Here is a 19,363-nt window from a genome sequence, read left to right as displayed (position 1 = left end):
ACATCAAGTTTTCCCACTTCCTTCATACACACCCATGAATGCATTAAAATGTTAACGTAAACAACATTGTACACACATACAATCATCACAACACTTATGAATGTAATTGAAATTGACTTTCAGATGAAAAACATGGTTCCGCAGTTTTGCATTAAATTATAATTGACAATTTGTATTGAATTTTCATGGCAATTACAATTACAAAGTGAATTATCTAAACTTAATTACAATTTAATTATGATTAGAACAGCAACAGATTTTTTAAATTACAATTATGCCATAATTTTTAAAAATTAATGATCAATTATGCGGTTTGTAATCGTAATTGAACGTGGATAATTGAAGACGTAATTGTAATTTAAAAATGTAATTGAGCCCAACCCTGGTTACATTGATGGAGGTGTGATCCAGATGTGCTGCAGCTAGCGTTGATTGAGCTTCAATAGGATAACAGCTGGATAAACTCTAGTCCACATCCTCCCATAGATCACTGTGGGAACATTAGTGTGAATATACTGTAATATTAACACTACAGCTGAGCACGAGGCGCCCTCTAGTGGCCATGGTTAATAACCCATTTACAGTATGTGTTAAAACGTATTCAGATCTACACTGGGATTATCAGGGTTGGGGTCAATTATAATTGTTAATGCATAATTGTAATTGTAAATACATTGTTCTCGTAGGAATTCTTATTATTTTTCTTCTACAACTCCTTTGTCCTGGAGCTCCTCCTAGACTATTAATGCAGCACTAATGACACGTATGTCATCGGGACAATGTCAAAGATGTGCAGTCGACCTTTTTTGGAGCCAAAAAGTCAAGGTCAAGGTTGCGTCAAGTATCGAAAAACAAAATTTTCCATATTTATGGTACAAGTTTGATGTTTACATTTATGAAAAGTTCATGTGAAGTGGAGTATTTTATTTGATGGACCAAAGCTGTACGACCTACCAGTAAAAAGATCAATCAAAGTTCATGACCTCACAAAAAAAAAAAAAAAAAAACTTTTTTCCCTATAACATTTTGAGATACAGTGCTCAGACTGGTACCATTGAACAACATTTCCTTTCAATTTCATTAGTAAAAAGAACAAGCTTGTCAACAAATCCAGATACAGGTTGTCATTTTTGCCAATTATTTCAAATTGCCAAATATGTTTTCGCCTTGTGAATACAGGTCTTGCCTAGTTGATAATTAATTTCATATAATAATGTCATTATAAATGTAATTGAAGATAATTGACTTTGAAATTTTAATTTGCATGAAAATTCTACAAAAGTTTAATTAAATTCAAAACTGTGGGAACCATAATGTAGTTTTATGTAGAGTTGTACACATTCGTAGTCAATAATTATTCAAATATGTTTCACATCGTTTTCCCAAACAAGTCATTTCTCTTCAGGATCATTTTATCATTAAAAAATAAATAAATCTAGGGGTATACGACAGAAAAAAGGCTCGGAGGCCCACATCAAAAATATTAATACCAATATTTTCATTGATTAGGAAGCCTAACAAGTAACCAATAGATGAAAAACAAAACTGCTTAATAAATAATATATTTTACAGCTGATTTATCATTAGAGATGCTAACAGAAAGCTAACACAAGAGGAAGATTAACTGGTATTTGGTTATTTATTTCAGGCTCAGTAATTGTGATACATTGTAATTGAACTTTAGTAATTAAGAACATAATTGTAATTTACTTTTGGGGAACAATAATGAAATGTAATTTTAATTGTAATTGGAAATAATGCCAGTCACAGTAACTGTAATTGAACATGGATAAATGAGGATGTAATTGTAATTGAAAAATGTAATTGACCCCAAACCTGACAGGGAATATCAATTTGTCAACTGTAATTCACACATTTCTTACTCTGAATTAAAAGCCCACCAGAAAGAATCAAATGTGATACATCTTTTTAAATGTTATGTGATTGTGAATATGAAACATTACTATTAATGTTCATTCAGCGCTGCATTCACAGAGGAACAAGTACAAAACCATCAAGACTGAAGGTTAACTCTAAAAAACAGAGTTTTGTGGGAGTTTAACATCTTTCTAAAAAATGTACAAAAGCATCTTTTCCAAAAACATTGGGACGGCAGCATCGGAACAAGGTGTTCACGTTAAAATGCTTCTCTTTGTTGGTTTTCATAAGTTTATTTCTCATTCTGTAGTGCAAGTTGTCTTTTCAGTGGCTCTCAAGAGTAAGAAACAATAGTTTTAGCAGCTCAGCTAAAACAAACAAACAGATGATAAAGCACAGCGACCAATAAGAAGAAAAGCTCTTAGTGGAAGGACGAGGTTGAACCTGTTAAATAGATTTTTTGGTGAAAAATGCACGTATTAATCATATGTTAAGGTTTCATTTATTCAGACAAATGTTTCTCCAAGAAATGTACTTTAATCTCCTGGCATGTTTCCACCGTCAACTGCCAGTCTTCTTCAGAGGCATCTGCTGATCACTTTGACGTTTCCTTGACTAACGCTTAAAAGAACTTGAAGTTCGTGAAAAATAACTTAAGAACTTAATTATTCAAAAATAACCTAAAGTTCATCAATAAGAACTTGCTGAAATTACATCAGGAAGTCAAGGAAACATCAAAGCGATCAGCAGACGCCTCTGAAGAAGACTGGCAGTTGACAATTGAAACGTGTCAGGAGATCAAAGTTTGTGTGAACAAATGAAACGCTAACATGTTATTGAAGGAATCATCAGGTATTGTTCAGTCCACAGTGCGTTTGTCTTTGACACATTATTATTGCTTCATTTTGCATTGGTCTTCATTGCCGGTGCATTCATGTACAGTGTGCCAGCTGCTGTGCAAAGGTGTGTGTGTGTGTGTGTGTGGACTCCGTGCGTGTCACAGCATTGATTATGTCGCTAGTGCAGCACGTGAAGTTGGGTTCCAGTTGGAGTTTGTCCCAGACTCTCAGCCGTCCTTCATTTGATAGAAAAAGCAGTTAGTGTGAGTTAGTGTGGTCTAATCGTACTGCTGACATGTGACGTGTAAGGGTTAGCCTTTGAGTCGCAGATGCAGCGTTAGCCAATCACCACAGAGCTACCGAGTCATGTGACACCAAACGATCTTCAGTTAACAGTTATTAGTGCGGTCTGCGTCACAGTGGAGGGCCACAGTTTCTACGTTTTCCTCTTCTTCTAGTGTGGAGGTAAAAAGAGTTCTTTACTCTCCAACAAGAACAGGAAGTGATTCACCACTTCCTGTTTCTCAGTGCAGTGCAGATGGCGCTGGGGGAGGAAGCTACGCCGCCACGTGGCCAATCAGGTAAATATTGTCGTAGAGGTGACCCACGAAGTCGTCGGAGACGTTGTGGGTGGCTCTGCGTGTGTTCCTGATGAACTCCCTCTTTGACATCTTGTTTTTGACGTGTGGGCTGGTGAGGTCGATGGAGAGAAGGATGAGGCTGTAGCACAGCACGTACACAGCGTCTGCAGAGAAAACATTAGCATCATTTAAAGCAAGGCGACACATGTGGCCCTCGGACTAATTCTGTGTGGCCCCCAAGACAAATCTACTGTAATTCAAGTAACTGGAAGTGATATGAAGGCCAAAATATTAAAATATTAAACTCAAAAATCCACAGATTGATTGAGTAAATTTAAAAGCAGCAGAGAATCACATGGTTATGCAACAATGCTCACATTTTCACTTCCAAAAGCAAACACTCATTTTCTTCCAAAATCTTTTGTATACAGAGCAATGAAAGAATGGAATGTTTTGCCTGATCAAAATAGAACAGAAGTCTGTTTTTAAAGGACGACTGAAGAGACGTGTCAGTTATTTATAAATGAAATTTACATGTTTGGAAACTGCGATTGTCAGACTCTGAGCATGTACTGATATGACTTGTATTTTTATATATGCTGTATGTATGAATTTTCATTGTTGTATTGATATGACTTTTTATGTACGATTTGTCATTTATTTTTGTCAGTTATCAATTATTTAAACATTACTGTATTTTATCCGTCTAATGGGGAAGAGGGTTAGGAGACCCCACTATCAGAGCTGGACCCTCATGGGGTGAAACAATGCAGATGCTACGTTGGTTATGCTACTGTTAAGTTCATTTGTGTAACCTGGGGGTATTTGATCAAACCCAGCTCAGGGTTAAATCCAGGTTTAACCTGAGAGTCTGGCTCCGTTAAGCCGGGTTTTAACTGGTTTCATCAACGAGAAAACACCTTGGTTACCATAGTAACACAGTCCGTGGGTCAAACCTGCTCCTGACCAGGTTTAAGCAGCAGGCTTGGTTTAATCTGCTGAGTCACTCTCATGAAACCACGTCATCATTATTAAAGAAGTCATTTAGTGATGATTTAATAAAACACTCAATAATGATCTACAAAAAGAAAAAAGAGTTAAAAAGACTTTTGTTATAGTTTTTGTTTTTTAAATACGCTTTAATAAGGTATTTTAAAGGGAAATTAAACAGAATATCATGATAAATGTTTTAATGTGATTTTAAATCCATACAAATGATGATATAATCATTGTCTTATTACATATTTAATGTGTAGCGTATTTTTAATGAGATATCACAGTCTCCATGTGTTTAAACCATCAGTAATAATATATAAGGATACGTGTGTATCATCACCTCTGTTTACCACACATTATAAATGTGTTTATTTATTGATCAGAGATTAATAATGAGAAAGCTGTGGATATGCAGAGAGGGAGGGGCCTCATGGACACTCACAGGGCACAAGGCTTCCAGTGACAAAGATACACTATCACTTTAAGGGATGTGCACACAGTGCACCTGCAGCATCTACAGTGTTGGATGTGACATCCAACAGCATCCAACAGCACCGCTGCTGCTCCCACTGTTCATTTAGTGCTGAGTTCATCAAACTATTCATCAAACACTCACTAGTCTCATTAATTACATATTATTTAATTATGAGTTACATCATCTCTTTTATTAAACGCTGATCACATGATCAGTGTGTGATCACATGATCAGTGTGTGATCACGTGATCAGCGTGTGATCACAACATGCTTTAGTTGTTTGCTATGATAAATTAACTAAATAACACCTTTACTACTTTTAAAATGTTCAAACCAGTCGGTCCTTTTTTTTTTTTTTTTAACTAACGTGTCCGTCATTTATTTCCACTGCTCAGATGACGTCACTTCCTGTTGGTCTCAGCATTGGTTCCTATTGGCTTCTCATTCATCGTAAAAGCTGCAGCGCATGCGCCGTCACTCTCTAATCATTAAATCTGTGAACGATCTCATGGGTCTGATGAGGACGTTCACTTAAGCTAAACACTGTCAGCTGGCTCGGCTCAGCTGGGGAGCTCCAAGCTGAGAAATGGTAAATGGACTTGATTCATATAGCGCTTTATCACCACGGAAACAGTCCCAAAGCGCTTTACATATCAGCTCATTCACCCAATCACTCTCACATTCACACACCAGTGGGACAGGACTGCCATGCAAGGCGCTAGTCGACCACTGGGAGCAACTTAGGGTTCAGTGTCTTGCCCAAGGACACTTCGACACATAGTCAGGTGCTGGGATCGAACCCCCAACCTCTCGATAAGAAGACGACCCTCTACCACCTGAGCCACGGTCAAATGGTAAGTCAGCATGGTCATGGACGGCTTAGTTGAACCAGGTTTAAAACATAAGCCTGGCTCTACTGAGAACACTTTGATCAAATCCCCCCTGTTGTTATGTTTCGCTGTTATTTAAAACATTTTTATGTCTTCTTTAAAAATGATATAAAAGAAATGAGCTGTTATTTCAACCACTGCTTGTTGCAGAAAAAGTTAATATTGACACTAAAACATTAAAACATTTAGCAAATATCATATCACGAGTCATTGTCAATGTGTACTTCATAGAAAACTACGGTACGCCAGTTAAGTCAACTATTCATCAGCACCCTTTGTTCTTCCCTGTGTTAATGCTCAGATTGGTCGTTATACTTAATACGTGCATGAATGTTGATAACGTGGCCCTTGAATCAGACAATCACATTTTATTGGCCCCACTATGATAGAAGTTGCCCATTCCTGATTTAAAGTGATTTATGTTCTCAATTACAAAAGTTCAATTACAATTAATCACAATTACTAAGCCTTTAATAAATAACCTAATAAAAGTGAACCTTCCTCTTGTGTTAGCATCTCTAATGATAACAGGTCCTAAATCAGCTGTAAAATACACTCAAAACAAATATCTATCGTCATATTTCTCTCATATCTATTGATTACCTTGTTAGGATTCATAATCAATGAAAATATAGGTTTTAATATTCTTGGTGTGAATATCTGAGCCTTTTTTGTGTCAGTATACCTAAGATGTAATTTTTTTAAATGTTAAAACGTGTGACAGCTTGATCTAAAATATATTTTAATAATTATTAACTCCATATGTGTAGAACTGTACATAGAACTGTAACATATTTCCACAGTTTTGCGTTAAATTCTAATGACAATTTGTATGGAATTTTCATGGTAATTATAATTACAAAGTCAATTATCTGAACCCAATTACAATTTGGGTTATAGCAACAGATTTTTTAAATTATTGATACGCCATAATTGTAATTAATTATCAAATACAATTATAATTGACCCCAACCCTGATTCGTACCATGCACTGAAAACTCAATGAGTATATACTGTGTAGTACTTATAGTATATACTGTCTAGTACTTATAGTATATACTGTCTAGTACTTATAGTATATACTGTCTAGTACTTATAGTATATACTGTCTAGTACTTATAGTATATACTGTCTAGTACTTATAGTATATACTGTCTAGTACTTATAGTATATACTGTCTAGTACTTATAGTATATACTGTCTAGTACTTATAGTATATACTGTCTAGTACTTATAGTATATACTGTCTAGTACTTATAGTATATACTGTCTAGTACAGTATACTATATAGTATGAATAGGATGGTGAGCGTTCCCACTGAAGTATACTTCCAAGTATCCCATGATGCATCTGGAACCTACAGAGTTAAAAACCTTGTTCACACTGAGGCTAAATATCTCTGTTGATTCTCCACCTTTACTTTGAAAGTTCTGAAAACATTTAAAGTGAGAAAGTGACCAAGTAGAATATCAACATGTGCTCATTTGATCCATAAAACTCATGTAAACACATTTCACAGATTTACAGAGACGCTCCATTGGTCTACTGACTAAACTTCCTGTTAACTTCAAAACAAGAGCCTTATTTACAAAAGAATTAAAAAAACTACCATTTCAACTCATTTTCAGGACATCCCAAGCACTTTGGTCTCAAAAAATTCCCTTTTTTTTTTTTTTACCAATTATTCTGTGATAAATTAATAGTCACATTGTAAATCTTTTTTTAGTTTGATCTGATGATTACTTTTAGAGATATGGACAATTTATGTGACTTCATTTTCATTTTGCACCCCACCTTTGGGTTATTTCACCACCAACCCTGACCTGTGAATATTGAAAAATCCTTTCCATGAGGTCATTGTAGCTCGACTCTGTGTCTAATAATCATTTATTATTTATTAGTTCTTTACTAGAAACATAAAAAATATTTAAAAAAAAAAACATTGCATCAGTAAAACATGTCTTTATTATAAAACATAATATTGATTATGAACAAATTTCTGATGTTCTACATTTTGTCTATTTGTGTGTCTATTTAATAATCACGGAACAATTGGTAAAAATGTAGAGTTTTTTCAGACCAAAGTGTCCTGAAAATGTGTTGACTGATCTGATCTTTGCAGAGGCCACAGACCACGGGTTTAGGACCATTACCCTAATCTCACTACAGCCCCTAATGATACACGTGGGCTACTAAAGTTAGCGCTAGCCTGAGGGGGCGGGGCTACACCACGCTCTATTGCCTGTAATGTAACCAAGACAAACAGTGATCTGACTCTGGCAACATGCCAAAGGTGCAGCAGTTTGAGGAAATAATCCAGAGTAATTTAAAACATGTTAATCCAATCACGGAGGCACAGAACACACAATGTTCCCCAATCACTCAGAACAACGTGAGCTCATGTCCTGACCAACAGTCCTCTATCATCAGTGTTTTCTCTACGCTCCATTATTTTCCCTGCATGGATTTATGGGCTGGAGCCACACACGTTAACGCTGATTACTGTACACACATCTGACACATCTGGACACATCTGACCATGATTTCTTTCTCTGAGGCTCTTCATTAGTTTCACTAAAGCGCCCCCTTCAGGCTGAATGCTGGCTCTGCACATTACCACAGTGTGCTTAAACACAAGGTTTTTTTTACATTTCAGAGATCTTCACACTTAAACAAAAAAACTAAACATCTGTCATCACTTCAATGTCAAAAAAACAAAACAAATGAAACATCAAATAACTAGGAAACAAATTATACATTTGTATATAAATGACAGAAATGTGTAAACTCAATCAGAGTCTGGATTACCTTCCTGGTCACATTATAGCATGAGAACGTGAATTATTCAACATTTTACAATTATTTTCCAGCCTTTAGGGGACGAGTTTTACCTTAGACTGAACTCAACAGTCTGGACTATATTAACACGTCCTGCTTTGAATAGAAAACATTCAGGGGTTCTCAACCCTGGGGTCAGGATGGCTTCAAGGAGCTAAGAATATTTTCTGAACTATTTGAGTCCATTTCTGCTTATTTTTAACATTTTTATGCAACTTCACCAAACTTGCCATAACTAAACCTGTTTTCATCACTTTTTCTTGCCATATTTTTGCTCCTTTTAATGCATTTTAACCAATTTTTGTGGTTTTTCAAATCCCATTTCACCAACTTTTCCATCATTTTTTGGTTAGAACAAGGATTTACTTGTTCTAACCAAAAAAAAAAAAAAAAAAAAAAAAAAAAAAGAACAAGGATTTACATCTTTAAGATGACTATATACTATGGCCCAAATAATAATACACTTTCTGGACAATTTTCATCACTTTTCACACATGTTAAGCCATTATTGTCACTTTTAACCTCTTTTCTCCCTTTTTTATGCTTAGTTTTTGTCAATTCAACCACATTAATGATTTGTCAAGTCCATTATTTGCCAGTTTAAACAAATTGTTCCAATATTGACATCTTGAACGCTGTTTTTGTCCACTCTAAATTGCAACTTTAAACCAATTTCTGTGGTTTTTAAAATCCTATTTCACCACCTTTTCCACCATTTTTGGTCACTTTTTATTAGTGATTAAAACCAGGATTTCCATCTTTAAGATGACTATAATAATAATAATAAACGTTCCTGGATAACAGTGGATATCATTCAGATGAATAAATAAATGTGGTTATCACAGATTCATAGAACAATGGACCATCATTTTACTGACTTTATGGATGGGCGTGTGCGTGTGTGTGCGTGTCACTGACCAGGACTGAGGCCGAGTTCCTGCACAAGAGCAGGGTTGCAGGTGCAAAACCTATGGCTGAACTTAGTGATGAGGGTTTCCAGATACTCTCCTCTCTCCTCTGGTGCGTGAATGTGTCTGAAGAAATCACGTAGCGCGTTGGGCAGGAACTGGTTCCTGAAGTTATGAAGGGTCACCAACTCGTCTAGGACGTCCCTCCTGTACACGGACGCACCGTCGGACAGAACGACAAGAGCAAAGGATTTAAACCAAAGTATGGCCAACATTGCGTGTGTGTGTGCGTGTGTGTACCTGGCATCCAGATAAATCCTCAACATCTTCCAGTTGAGTCGTCTTGTATAAAAAATGAATTTTGCCAGCTCGGTTGGATGATCAATTAAGATTCCTTTAGACATGAAATAACTGATGCCCTGCAGCACAGAGACAGACACACAGAGGACACGTCTTACTTTACACGCTCGGGGTTTTGGTCGTTGGATTTTCCATTCAGAAAAGGACATTAATTCTCAATGAAATTAAGATTGAAATTCAAGGTATTTTTATTCATCAGGGTCAAGAAGGGATACACTTAAAAGAAAAATCAGACGTTTTCATTTGTTTCTAAAAACAGAATAATTAAATGTTAAAAGACAGAAACCAAACAGAAAAAGTCTGTATTTTCATATTGTGAGACCAGAAGTTACCGTTTTTCAAAGTAAGAGTGTGTTTAAAGGGATCCTCCACTGTCTTTAGAAATGTGGCCTAAAATTTTTGAAATGTCCTTATTAGTAGATCTATGTCTAAAAAAACACATTTTGCACCAAATTCATTTTATTAACTTTCAAAGATAGGACTACTTTACAGTTTTAGAGCCTGTGTTCCTCCATCTTGAAATCATGTGATTGATGATGTCACACGGCCCCACTGCCTGTAAACATCTCATTGTTTTCTATTGGAGTGAAACATTCAGCCTGATTTTTAGATTATTTAGCAGCTTTTTACAACATTTAGTAGCTTTTTAGATCATTTAGCAGCTTTTTACAACATTTAGTAGCTTTTTAGATCATTTAGCAGCTTTTTCAGTCAAAATAACAACTTGTGCTGCTTTCGGTTGCTCTAAAAAACAGGAAAAGTTAAAGTTGTCAATGTAAACCTCTTTTGTTATAGAAAGAGGATAAAAACAGTTGTGACCTGAAAAAAATCTGTGACCACAGGGGGCAACAGTTCCAACTCTGAGGTTTGGTAGTAGACAATGAAGCAGAGAAGAAGAGCTCTCTTAAGGGACCTTTACTCTCCTTTAAACAGTGTGCTGACGCACTCTAATGGCCGAAGTTAGTGAGTAAATCACGGACTGTTGAAGACACACAAGCACTGACAATAGAAGTACTTTTGGGTGGGGGTTCACCCCAATTCTTTGACTTTTCCTGTTTTTTTTAAAGCAACCTAAAGCTGCACAATGTGTTATTTTGACTGAAAAAGCTGCTAAATGTTGTAAAAAGCTGCTAAATTATGTAAAAATCAAACTGAAAGCTTCACTCCAATAGAAAACAATGGGATGTTTACAGGCAGTGGGGCCATGTGACATCATCAATCACATGATTTCAAGCTGGAAGAACACAGGCTCAAAGTTTAAGTTTTTTTTTTTTTTTAAATTTAAAACAGGGACAATACATATTAATGAACATAAACATGTAAATATGCAAGATTATAGTCCCTGCGGCAGGTTGATGTCAATAACATAAGATAATAAAATCAATAAAACAACAGGTAAAACAGTTTGCCTTCATGGCCAGTATGAGCAGGAGGAGTAATTACAGAGAGAGGAAACATGTCCTTGAAAACACAATAGGACAGAAAATAAAAAAGAAAGCAAGAACAATGAAACAGTATAGTGGATCATGAAACATACAGGCCAAGGGTCAGGGAACCATACGTATTTCACTAGTGTTAAATGCTAAAATTAGATATCAGTGCTGAAGTGTTGCAGTGTTAGGTGCATAATGATATTGCAAATTGCCTGATTGCACAATAAATATAAAGTGCTATTTTAAGTGCACAATACTCAATACATATTATATTGATTAAATACCAGCAATGACAATTATATGATACTGGGAGTACCCTTTTTTAAGAAAATAAAACTCTAAAGTAGTCCCATTTTTAGTCCCAAGTTTTTTACACAGTACAATCAAAAGATTGCAGAGTTTTTCTACTACATAATCATTTTTTAACTTGAAAACTTCAGGTTTCAGGTTCAGAAGCAACATAGTACAGGAAGTAAAACAAAACAACAACCAGGCAAGCACTCAAGAGGGTAAACCTTCCATGCAAATATCTTCCCAGGTGTCCTGTGTAGTCCCATTTTTAAAAGGCAATTAAATTATTACGGTACAAAATAACGTGTTTTGTTAGGCATAGCTCTTCTAAAAAGTCAATTTCAAAAATTTTAGGCCACATTTGTAAAAACAAAAAGGGGGATCCCTTTAAGAACGGTGCTGTGTAGGAGAGCAAAACACTTTCGGTGCTCAAAAATCAAATAACCACTCATTTATTTATTTTTCGGACCTGACACGCTGTAGTAAACTACTGACAACATGAGGACAGGACCCATTACCTCCTGTGGGTCTGCGTTGAAGGTGAGGCAGCCTTCATCCAGCTGCAAGTATAACCTTCGATATGAGAAACCAGCTGGTAGTCTTCTGTTGTAGATGGAGCAATGTCCCCACGTAGACTTGCACAGTCTAGGATATCATTGTCACACAAAACAAGCATTAAAAAACAAAACATTAGTCTGTTTAGGGAGCAGGTTTGTTTTAAACTCTTACAGGCCCTCGTTTATCAACCGTCCCTATGAGTAGGGGCGGTTGATGTGTACGCTGGGATTGGTCAGATACCAATGTTTGATAAATCACACGTTGGTTTCTGTCGTACGACACATCGTGAACTCACATTTACACACGTTTTCACCTAAGGTTGATAAATGAGGGCCAGTGAGAGTAAAGAAGACTCAGGAAATCAGAAAACTCACCCTTGCCAAAGGTATTCGTCGTTGCCGAGGTCTTGCCACACACAGCTGGCCAGGCACAGATCAGTTGCATTCAGGTACGACAGTATAGTGATACCCAACTCTGGCGGCAGACGCTCCAAATCCAGAAAACCATGCTGGTCTTTACCTGCACGCGCACACACAAACGTGCACTCACTGTGAAACGCTTTGGTTTGCTGCTCCAAACATGACACACGACTGTAGTAACAACCTGAGATTCAGAGACATGTGATCGTATCTGATCCCAGGGCCACATCATCAACACTCTGAGCAGTAATACAGGAATGTGTGACTTTGTTTTGTGTAGTTTAGTTGTCGTTTTGTGTGTTTTTGGAGTTATTTTGTGTAGGTTTGTTGTGGCTTTGTATATTTTTTCTGTCATTCTGTATATTTCGGTTGTTGTTTTTTTTGAGTCATTTCATGTATTTTTGTGTAATCTTCTGTCATTTTATTGTAAATTTGTGTGTTTTCGCAGTTATTTTGTGCATTTACTTGTACCCCGGGCCACCAGTTGTCCATTGCTGATCTTATTCAGTACTGTGGGCTTTAAAAAAGGTAATTAAAAAAATAAACACAAATATTACATCTGTAATAAAAGTTGTATTACTGAGTTGGGATCAAGTTACATTTGTGCAAATCCATTTGAGTCTAAGGTTGGAATCAACAACTCCAATTATTTTATACAACGTATTTGTTTTTTTAAAGCAAATATTTGACAATGAAGAAAACAGTTTCATTACCATATCAAAATCCCACAACACGTTTTAATTAAACACACTTGAGAAATTGATTACTTTTTAAAATTTAGTTAAAGGCCTTCTACAAGTTTGAAGGTGTGTCCTAAAGTCAAAATCGTCCAAATATGGACAAAGCTTTGTAGAATATCATTAAAAACCAGCAGTTTTTAAAGTGACAATATCTTGCTCTGATTAACCTTAAAATATTCTATATATACAGTACATAATGTATTTTTAAGTGTTCCAATCTGTTGCTGCAGTGATTCTAAAGTGTTTCGTACCTCCTCGACGAGCTCTCAGCAGTTGGTAGATGTCGGGGCCGTAGCACTGCTGAGGAGTTCTCCTCTGGGGGCCTCCTCCTACTTTCATTAGGAAGAAACAGCATTTATTATACAATGTAATGTCTTATTGCAGCTCAGTGAGAGGGAATTCAAGTAAGGCCTCTGATTTTCTGTGATGGTGGAAAACAAACAACAATTTCCTGAAATTAACATTTTATTCAAAAGACTGATTCCAAGACGCACTTTTCAAATTTAACGGAGGAACTATGTGGGACCTGCAGTAATATTGGAATGCACACAGACGGAGGACGAGCGCATATGAGCGCGGAGGATGCACAAATTAGAGCCTTAATCGGGCCTGACCTGATCCTGGAGAACACGGCCCAAATCTGCCCGACCATAATGAAGCCAATGTCTCTTTAAGTCAGAACACGTATCATCTCGTATTCACATCCGTGCAAGTAGAATGATCTGTTAAGGTATAAACATGACGAGCAGCTTCATGTGATGCTACATGCTACATCTGGTTGGACAGTGATGACGGTTACCAAGCGGAGGGTATATACAGTGATGGCAGGGGTCCTCCGGTAAAGACGGGAGCATCCAAGCAAATCGCCTGTAGTAAATAGACGGTGCAGCTGATGTATGCGTTTCTGGGTTATTCAGATTAAAAAGAGTTAAAACAATCCGTGTGCACCTGGAAGTGCCATTTGTGTCCAAGTGTGCAACAATTATTATGACGGTACCGATTAAAAAATAAAAAAAACAACATTAAATCCCCCTACGTCGCTGAACGTAGGGACATTACTCCGTAGGGGAGCAAAATTACAACGTCGGGGGCCCCTACGCTAAACAGTGGTGGAGTTAAGTTGCTGTCATGTTGGAAATCATTTCTAGCAAACAGCCAGATATTAATATTAATAATGTGTCGTCGATTACAAATCACAGCCATAGTGAAGGAGGTCACACTTCTGACAAACACCAATCAAGTCATTTTGTAACTACAAACTCAAAACAAAAGGTGGAAGGTAGAAAAGATGTGAGGAAGACCTTGGTCGGTTCTTCTTCTTCCTCCACCGTTACTCAGTCGGTCGACGAGCTCTTCCTGAAGCTGTTGTTGTTGTCTGGGGGGAAGTCTCCACAACGCCTGACCCATCTACACACACACACACACACACACCCACCCACACAGCACAGTTACACTACAGTAGAGGTGAAAGTAATGGATTACAAGTACTGACGTTACTGTGAGTGAGTTGTTTTTATGCGTACTTGTACTTTTTGAAGTTTATTTCTAAATCAGTCATTTTAATTGTACTGAAGTACGTTTTATAAAAGTTAAGTAACTCATTACATTTCTACACCCAACCGTTACACGCTATAGCAGAGATAGACAACTGGTGCTCCGGGGCCACATGCGGCCCTCGGTCTTAAAGCAACTACATAAAGCGACTCCAATAACACAAGATGACAGAAGAAATGACTGATAAAAACACTGCAACAAAAACACACCAAACAGCAACAATAACCCACAAAATAACTCCAAAAACACACACACCCAAAAAAATGAAAACATAGGACAACTAATATTAACTGAAATGATGAAGCTTCTGTTCTTTTTACTGTATTTTAGCTCAGATTGGTCATTTTTCCAAATGCTGGCATGAATTTGCAAAATGTGGCCCTCGGATCACACAATCCTATGTTTGTTGACCCCACTCCTCTAAAAATTGCCCATAATTACCTGCGCTATAGTGACGATGACAGCATCATTCAGACCCCTTTAAATTTTTACTTTTTGTCATTGCAGCCATTTGCTAAAATTAAAAAAGTCAATTTATTTCTCATCAATGTACACTCAGCACCTCATCTTGACAGAAAAAAACAGAAATGTAGAATTTTTTGCAAATGTATTGAAAAAGAAAAACTGAAATATCACATGATCATAAGTATTCAGACCCTTTGCTCATATTAAACTCACATGCTGTCCATTTCTTCTGATCCTCCTTGAGATGATTCTGCTCCTTCATTGGAGTCTAGCTGTGTTTAATGAAACTGATTGATTGATTAGGAAAGGCCACACCTGTCTATATAGGACCTTACAGCTCTACAGTGCATGTCAGAGCAAATGAGAATCATGAGGTTGAAGGAACTGCCCAAGGAGCTCAGAGACAGAATTATTTTATTTATTCATTTATGTATTTGAATTAGGACAATGCATATTCATCAACATGTCAGCATAGAGCAACACACAGTTAGCACAATGGCTAATTTTCATCCATTGTCCTAAGGCAGATTAGTATAGTATACATTCAACAAGACATGATATAAAGAATACATAAATCACAGGACATTACAAGTAGACCATAGACAAGTTACATATAGGTTAAAATTAGGACTTTGAGGCCCAAGGTAAAAAGTGAATAATCTAACTGAGTGCATTTCTGGTTAGTTTTCAACCATTGTTTCAGCGTAGTTTTAAATGATGAATAGGTATCATAGGTTCTGACATGGGCTGGTAGCCTGTTCCATGACTGTGTGCCTCTGATAGACCCCACCATTTGGCCAAATTTAGTCCTGCGCCTTCATACGTTGCAGTCCCCAACACACAGATCTGACCAAGGTTACAAAATAATTTCTGCAGCACTCAAGGTTCCTAAGAGCACAGTGGCCTCCATAATCCTTAAATGGAAGAAGTTTGGGACGACCAGAACTCTTCCTAGACCTGGCTGTCCAACAAAACTGAGCAATCGTGGGAGAAGAACCTTGATGAGAGAGGTAAAGAAGAACCCAAAGATCACTGTGGCAGAACTCCAGAGATGCAGTAGGGAGATGGGAGAAAGTCAACTATCACTGCAGCCCTCCACCAGTCGGGGCTTTATGGCAGAGTGGGCTGATGGAAGCTTCTCCTCAGAGTAAGACATATGAAAGCCTGCATAGAGTTTGCCAAAAAAACACATGAAGGACTCCCAGACTATGAGAAATAAGATTCTCTGGTCTGATGAGACCAAGATTGACCTTTTTGGCGTTAATTCTAAGCGGTATGTGTGGAGAAAACCAGGCACTGCTCATCACCTGCCAATACAATCCCAACAGTGAAACATGGTGGTGGCAGCATCATGCTATGGGGGTGTTTTTCAGCTGCAGGGACAGGACGACTGGTTGCAATTGAAGGAAAGATGAATGCGGCCAAGTACAGAGATATCCTGGAAGAAAACCTCTTCCAGAGTGCTCAGGACCTCAAACTGGGCCGAAGGTTCACCTTCCAACAAGACAATGACCCTAAGCACATAGCTACAATAACAAAGGAGTGGCTTCAGAACAACTCTGTGACCATTGTTGACTGGTCCAACCAGAGCCCTGACCTAAACCCTACTGAGCATCTCTGGAGAGACCTGAAAATGGCTGACCACCAATGTTCACCATCCAACGCCTGCAGAGGATCCCCAAATCCAGGTGTGAAAAACTTGTTACATCATTCCCAAGAAGACTCATGGCTGTACTAGCTCAAAAGGTGCTTCTACTCAATACTGAGTAAAGGGTCTGAATACTTATGACCATGTGATATTTCACTTTTTCTTTTTTAATACATTTGCAAAAATGTCTACATTTCTGTTTTTTTCTGTCAAGATGGGGTGCTGAGTGTGCATTAATGAGAAATAAAATGAACTTTTTTGATTTTAGCAAATGACTGCAATGAAACAAAGAGAGAAAAATGTATGGGGTCTGAATACTTTCTGTACCCACTGTACAGTGAAACAATGTGCTCTCAATCCAGTGTGTGTGATATATAGAGGTCTACCTGAATAAAAACACGTGTGTGCGGTAATAAAGTGAAATTGATCAGAGCACTGTCTGTTTATCATCCCATGGATTAATATTGATCATCTCACACTTTTACACATTAACAGTGTCATCAGCTTCCTGCCTGTGTTATTTTTCTCCTGCTTTTTCTGCAGCAACATTGTTGTATTTGGTCTTAATTATGGATTTGAATTATTCATATCTTTAAAGAAGAACCCTCTTATCATTGAAGGAATATTTGTTTTACTTTTTTATGATAAACTACATTATAAATTATAACTAATATGTGACACTTTTGACTTTTTCTCCGATAAGAGACAGCACGTGTGCGTAAATTCTATAGTGTGGCTTGTTTAGAGAGGGTCTGGGTTAGGACACACTCAGTACTCTTATAACTGTGTTTTTTATGATGTTTTCAGAAGTAGCATAAGCAGCGGCTACTAAAAAAATTATTTTTATACAACATAAGCTATAGAATAGAACTGTAATTTTATTTATCGCAAAATTAAAAACTTGATATATGTTGAATCTGTGAGTCGTCGTGAACACCTTTGGGATGTTCTTGATCAGGGTGTCAGACAACGTGTTCCATGAAAGGAGCGCCAGCTCCGAGTTGCGTTCCAGGAGGAACATGACAACATTCCACAGGCTACTATTGACTATCTGGTTAACTATGTGCACCAGGGATGAACCGCTTTACAGACTCACTAAACTCTACCAACTGAGCCCTAGTGGGTTAAGCTGTGATAACTCATGAATTATGCGCAGTAAATTGTTTTTATTGCTTGAATAATAAGGCAAAAATAAAATAATAACTGTTCAGTTGAAATATTTCCCAATTGATAATAAATATTACTTTGTGTGTTTATGTTTTTGTTCAGTATATTTACTATATATAGCTACTTAATTAGTTTATTTAAACATTCATTCATTCATTCATTCATTCATTCATACACATACGTGTATATATAAATTCCTTCATTCTGTCTTTTCAGTATTTAATTCATTGAAATGGACAGATTGAAATAATCCTAACATTTGCAAAAGAAAATATAATTTGAATAATACATGGTAAAACACACTTTTTCCCACTTTATATTTTCAAAATGTGAGTTCCAAATTGCTTTACCTCTGGGGTTAATTTTATTGTGAAAAATGATTTCCTTTCTTAAACGTTTATTATTACTCTTTTTATCAGTTAGTTTTACACCACTTAACATTAAAGAACATTTTGGTTTACATTTTTGATACTTTAGGTGACCTTTAAAAAGTTTAATTGTGCCTGAAGGGATAGCCTTTAAAATTGAAATAAACTCCTTTTATGTTACAGGAAAGGATTTAATGGTAAAAAAATAAATAAATAAATACATTTTCATAAATAAAATTAAAAAAAACATCCATTCTCATCAAACAAATCTATAAGAAAGATAATGCTTCCTCAATCAATTATTGGTTAAATAAACTTTTATTCATTTTTTAACAGTAATGTTAACATTGCCATGTTTTTGTAAACTGGTTCCACTGTAGCGCACAGCGTGACGTCAGCTGGGATACAAACAAACAAACAAACAAACAAAACCTCTTCCACTGTTGTAAACACAAACGTTGGAAGTTCCAGAAAACAAGGTTGTGTGACCGGAAAACCCCGCCTCCGCTCTAACCTCATTGGCCTGAAGCAGGGCTTAAGGATTCCTATTGAATGCCCATAGGCTGAGCTAGCCGTCAATCACAAACTATTGACACAAATCGCCGAGTTAGCTTATGGACCGAGTTTAACTTAATGTAAACAGTGACAATCATCCGAAGATAACAAAAGCGACTCAATGAAGTGAATGTGTGGGGACTTTGATGATGACACGGTGTCAAATTACACACTAAGTGCATTTCCAGGCTGTAAACAGGCTTACCCACCTGACTTTTGATGATCTCTGTCCGACAACCCGAGCTGTACACAGGGGGAGCTACAAGTGCCGTCGGTCGCTCCACCGTCAGTGGTCTCCGTCCGTCATTTCATGTGGAAGAGAGGCGGTTTGTCGGGGGTTCCTCCAGCAGGTCACCGCTGGCACACTTATCATCCACTGTCACCTCTGCCCCTCCCCCTT

General features: G+C 37.1%; 1 protein-coding gene across 2 annotated transcripts; it reads right to left on the bottom strand.

Annotated features, from left to right (window-relative positions):
* Positions 1-1,721: 1,721 nt before the first annotated feature.
* On the bottom strand, positions 1,722-19,311 carry fbxo8 (F-box protein 8). Of its 2 annotated transcripts, none has more exons than XM_028460234.1 (8): positions 19,173-19,311; positions 14,508-14,613; positions 13,458-13,538; positions 12,422-12,566; positions 12,008-12,134; positions 9,706-9,824; positions 9,416-9,612; positions 1,722-3,462 (listed from the first exon to the last, which is right to left on the bottom strand). In XM_028460234.1, exons 2-8 carry the CDS (start codon positions 14,611-14,613, stop codon positions 3,275-3,277), a joined length of 963 nt encoding a protein of 320 aa, XP_028316035.1. In that variant the 5' UTR covers positions 19,173-19,311; the 3' UTR covers positions 1,722-3,274. The 2 variants fall into 2 exon arrangements, with proteins under 2 accessions (XP_028316035.1, XP_028316044.1); XM_028460243.1 differs by having other exon boundaries at positions 13,458-13,535.
* Positions 19,312-19,363: the final 52 nt, after the last annotated feature.

Source organism: Gouania willdenowi, chromosome 1 (assembly GCF_900634775.1).
Source record: "Gouania willdenowi chromosome 1, fGouWil2.1, whole genome shotgun sequence".
NCBI lineage: Eukaryota > Metazoa > Chordata > Actinopteri > Blenniiformes > Gobiesocidae > Gouania > Gouania willdenowi.
This window is presented reverse-complemented; position numbering and strand designations above follow the sequence as displayed.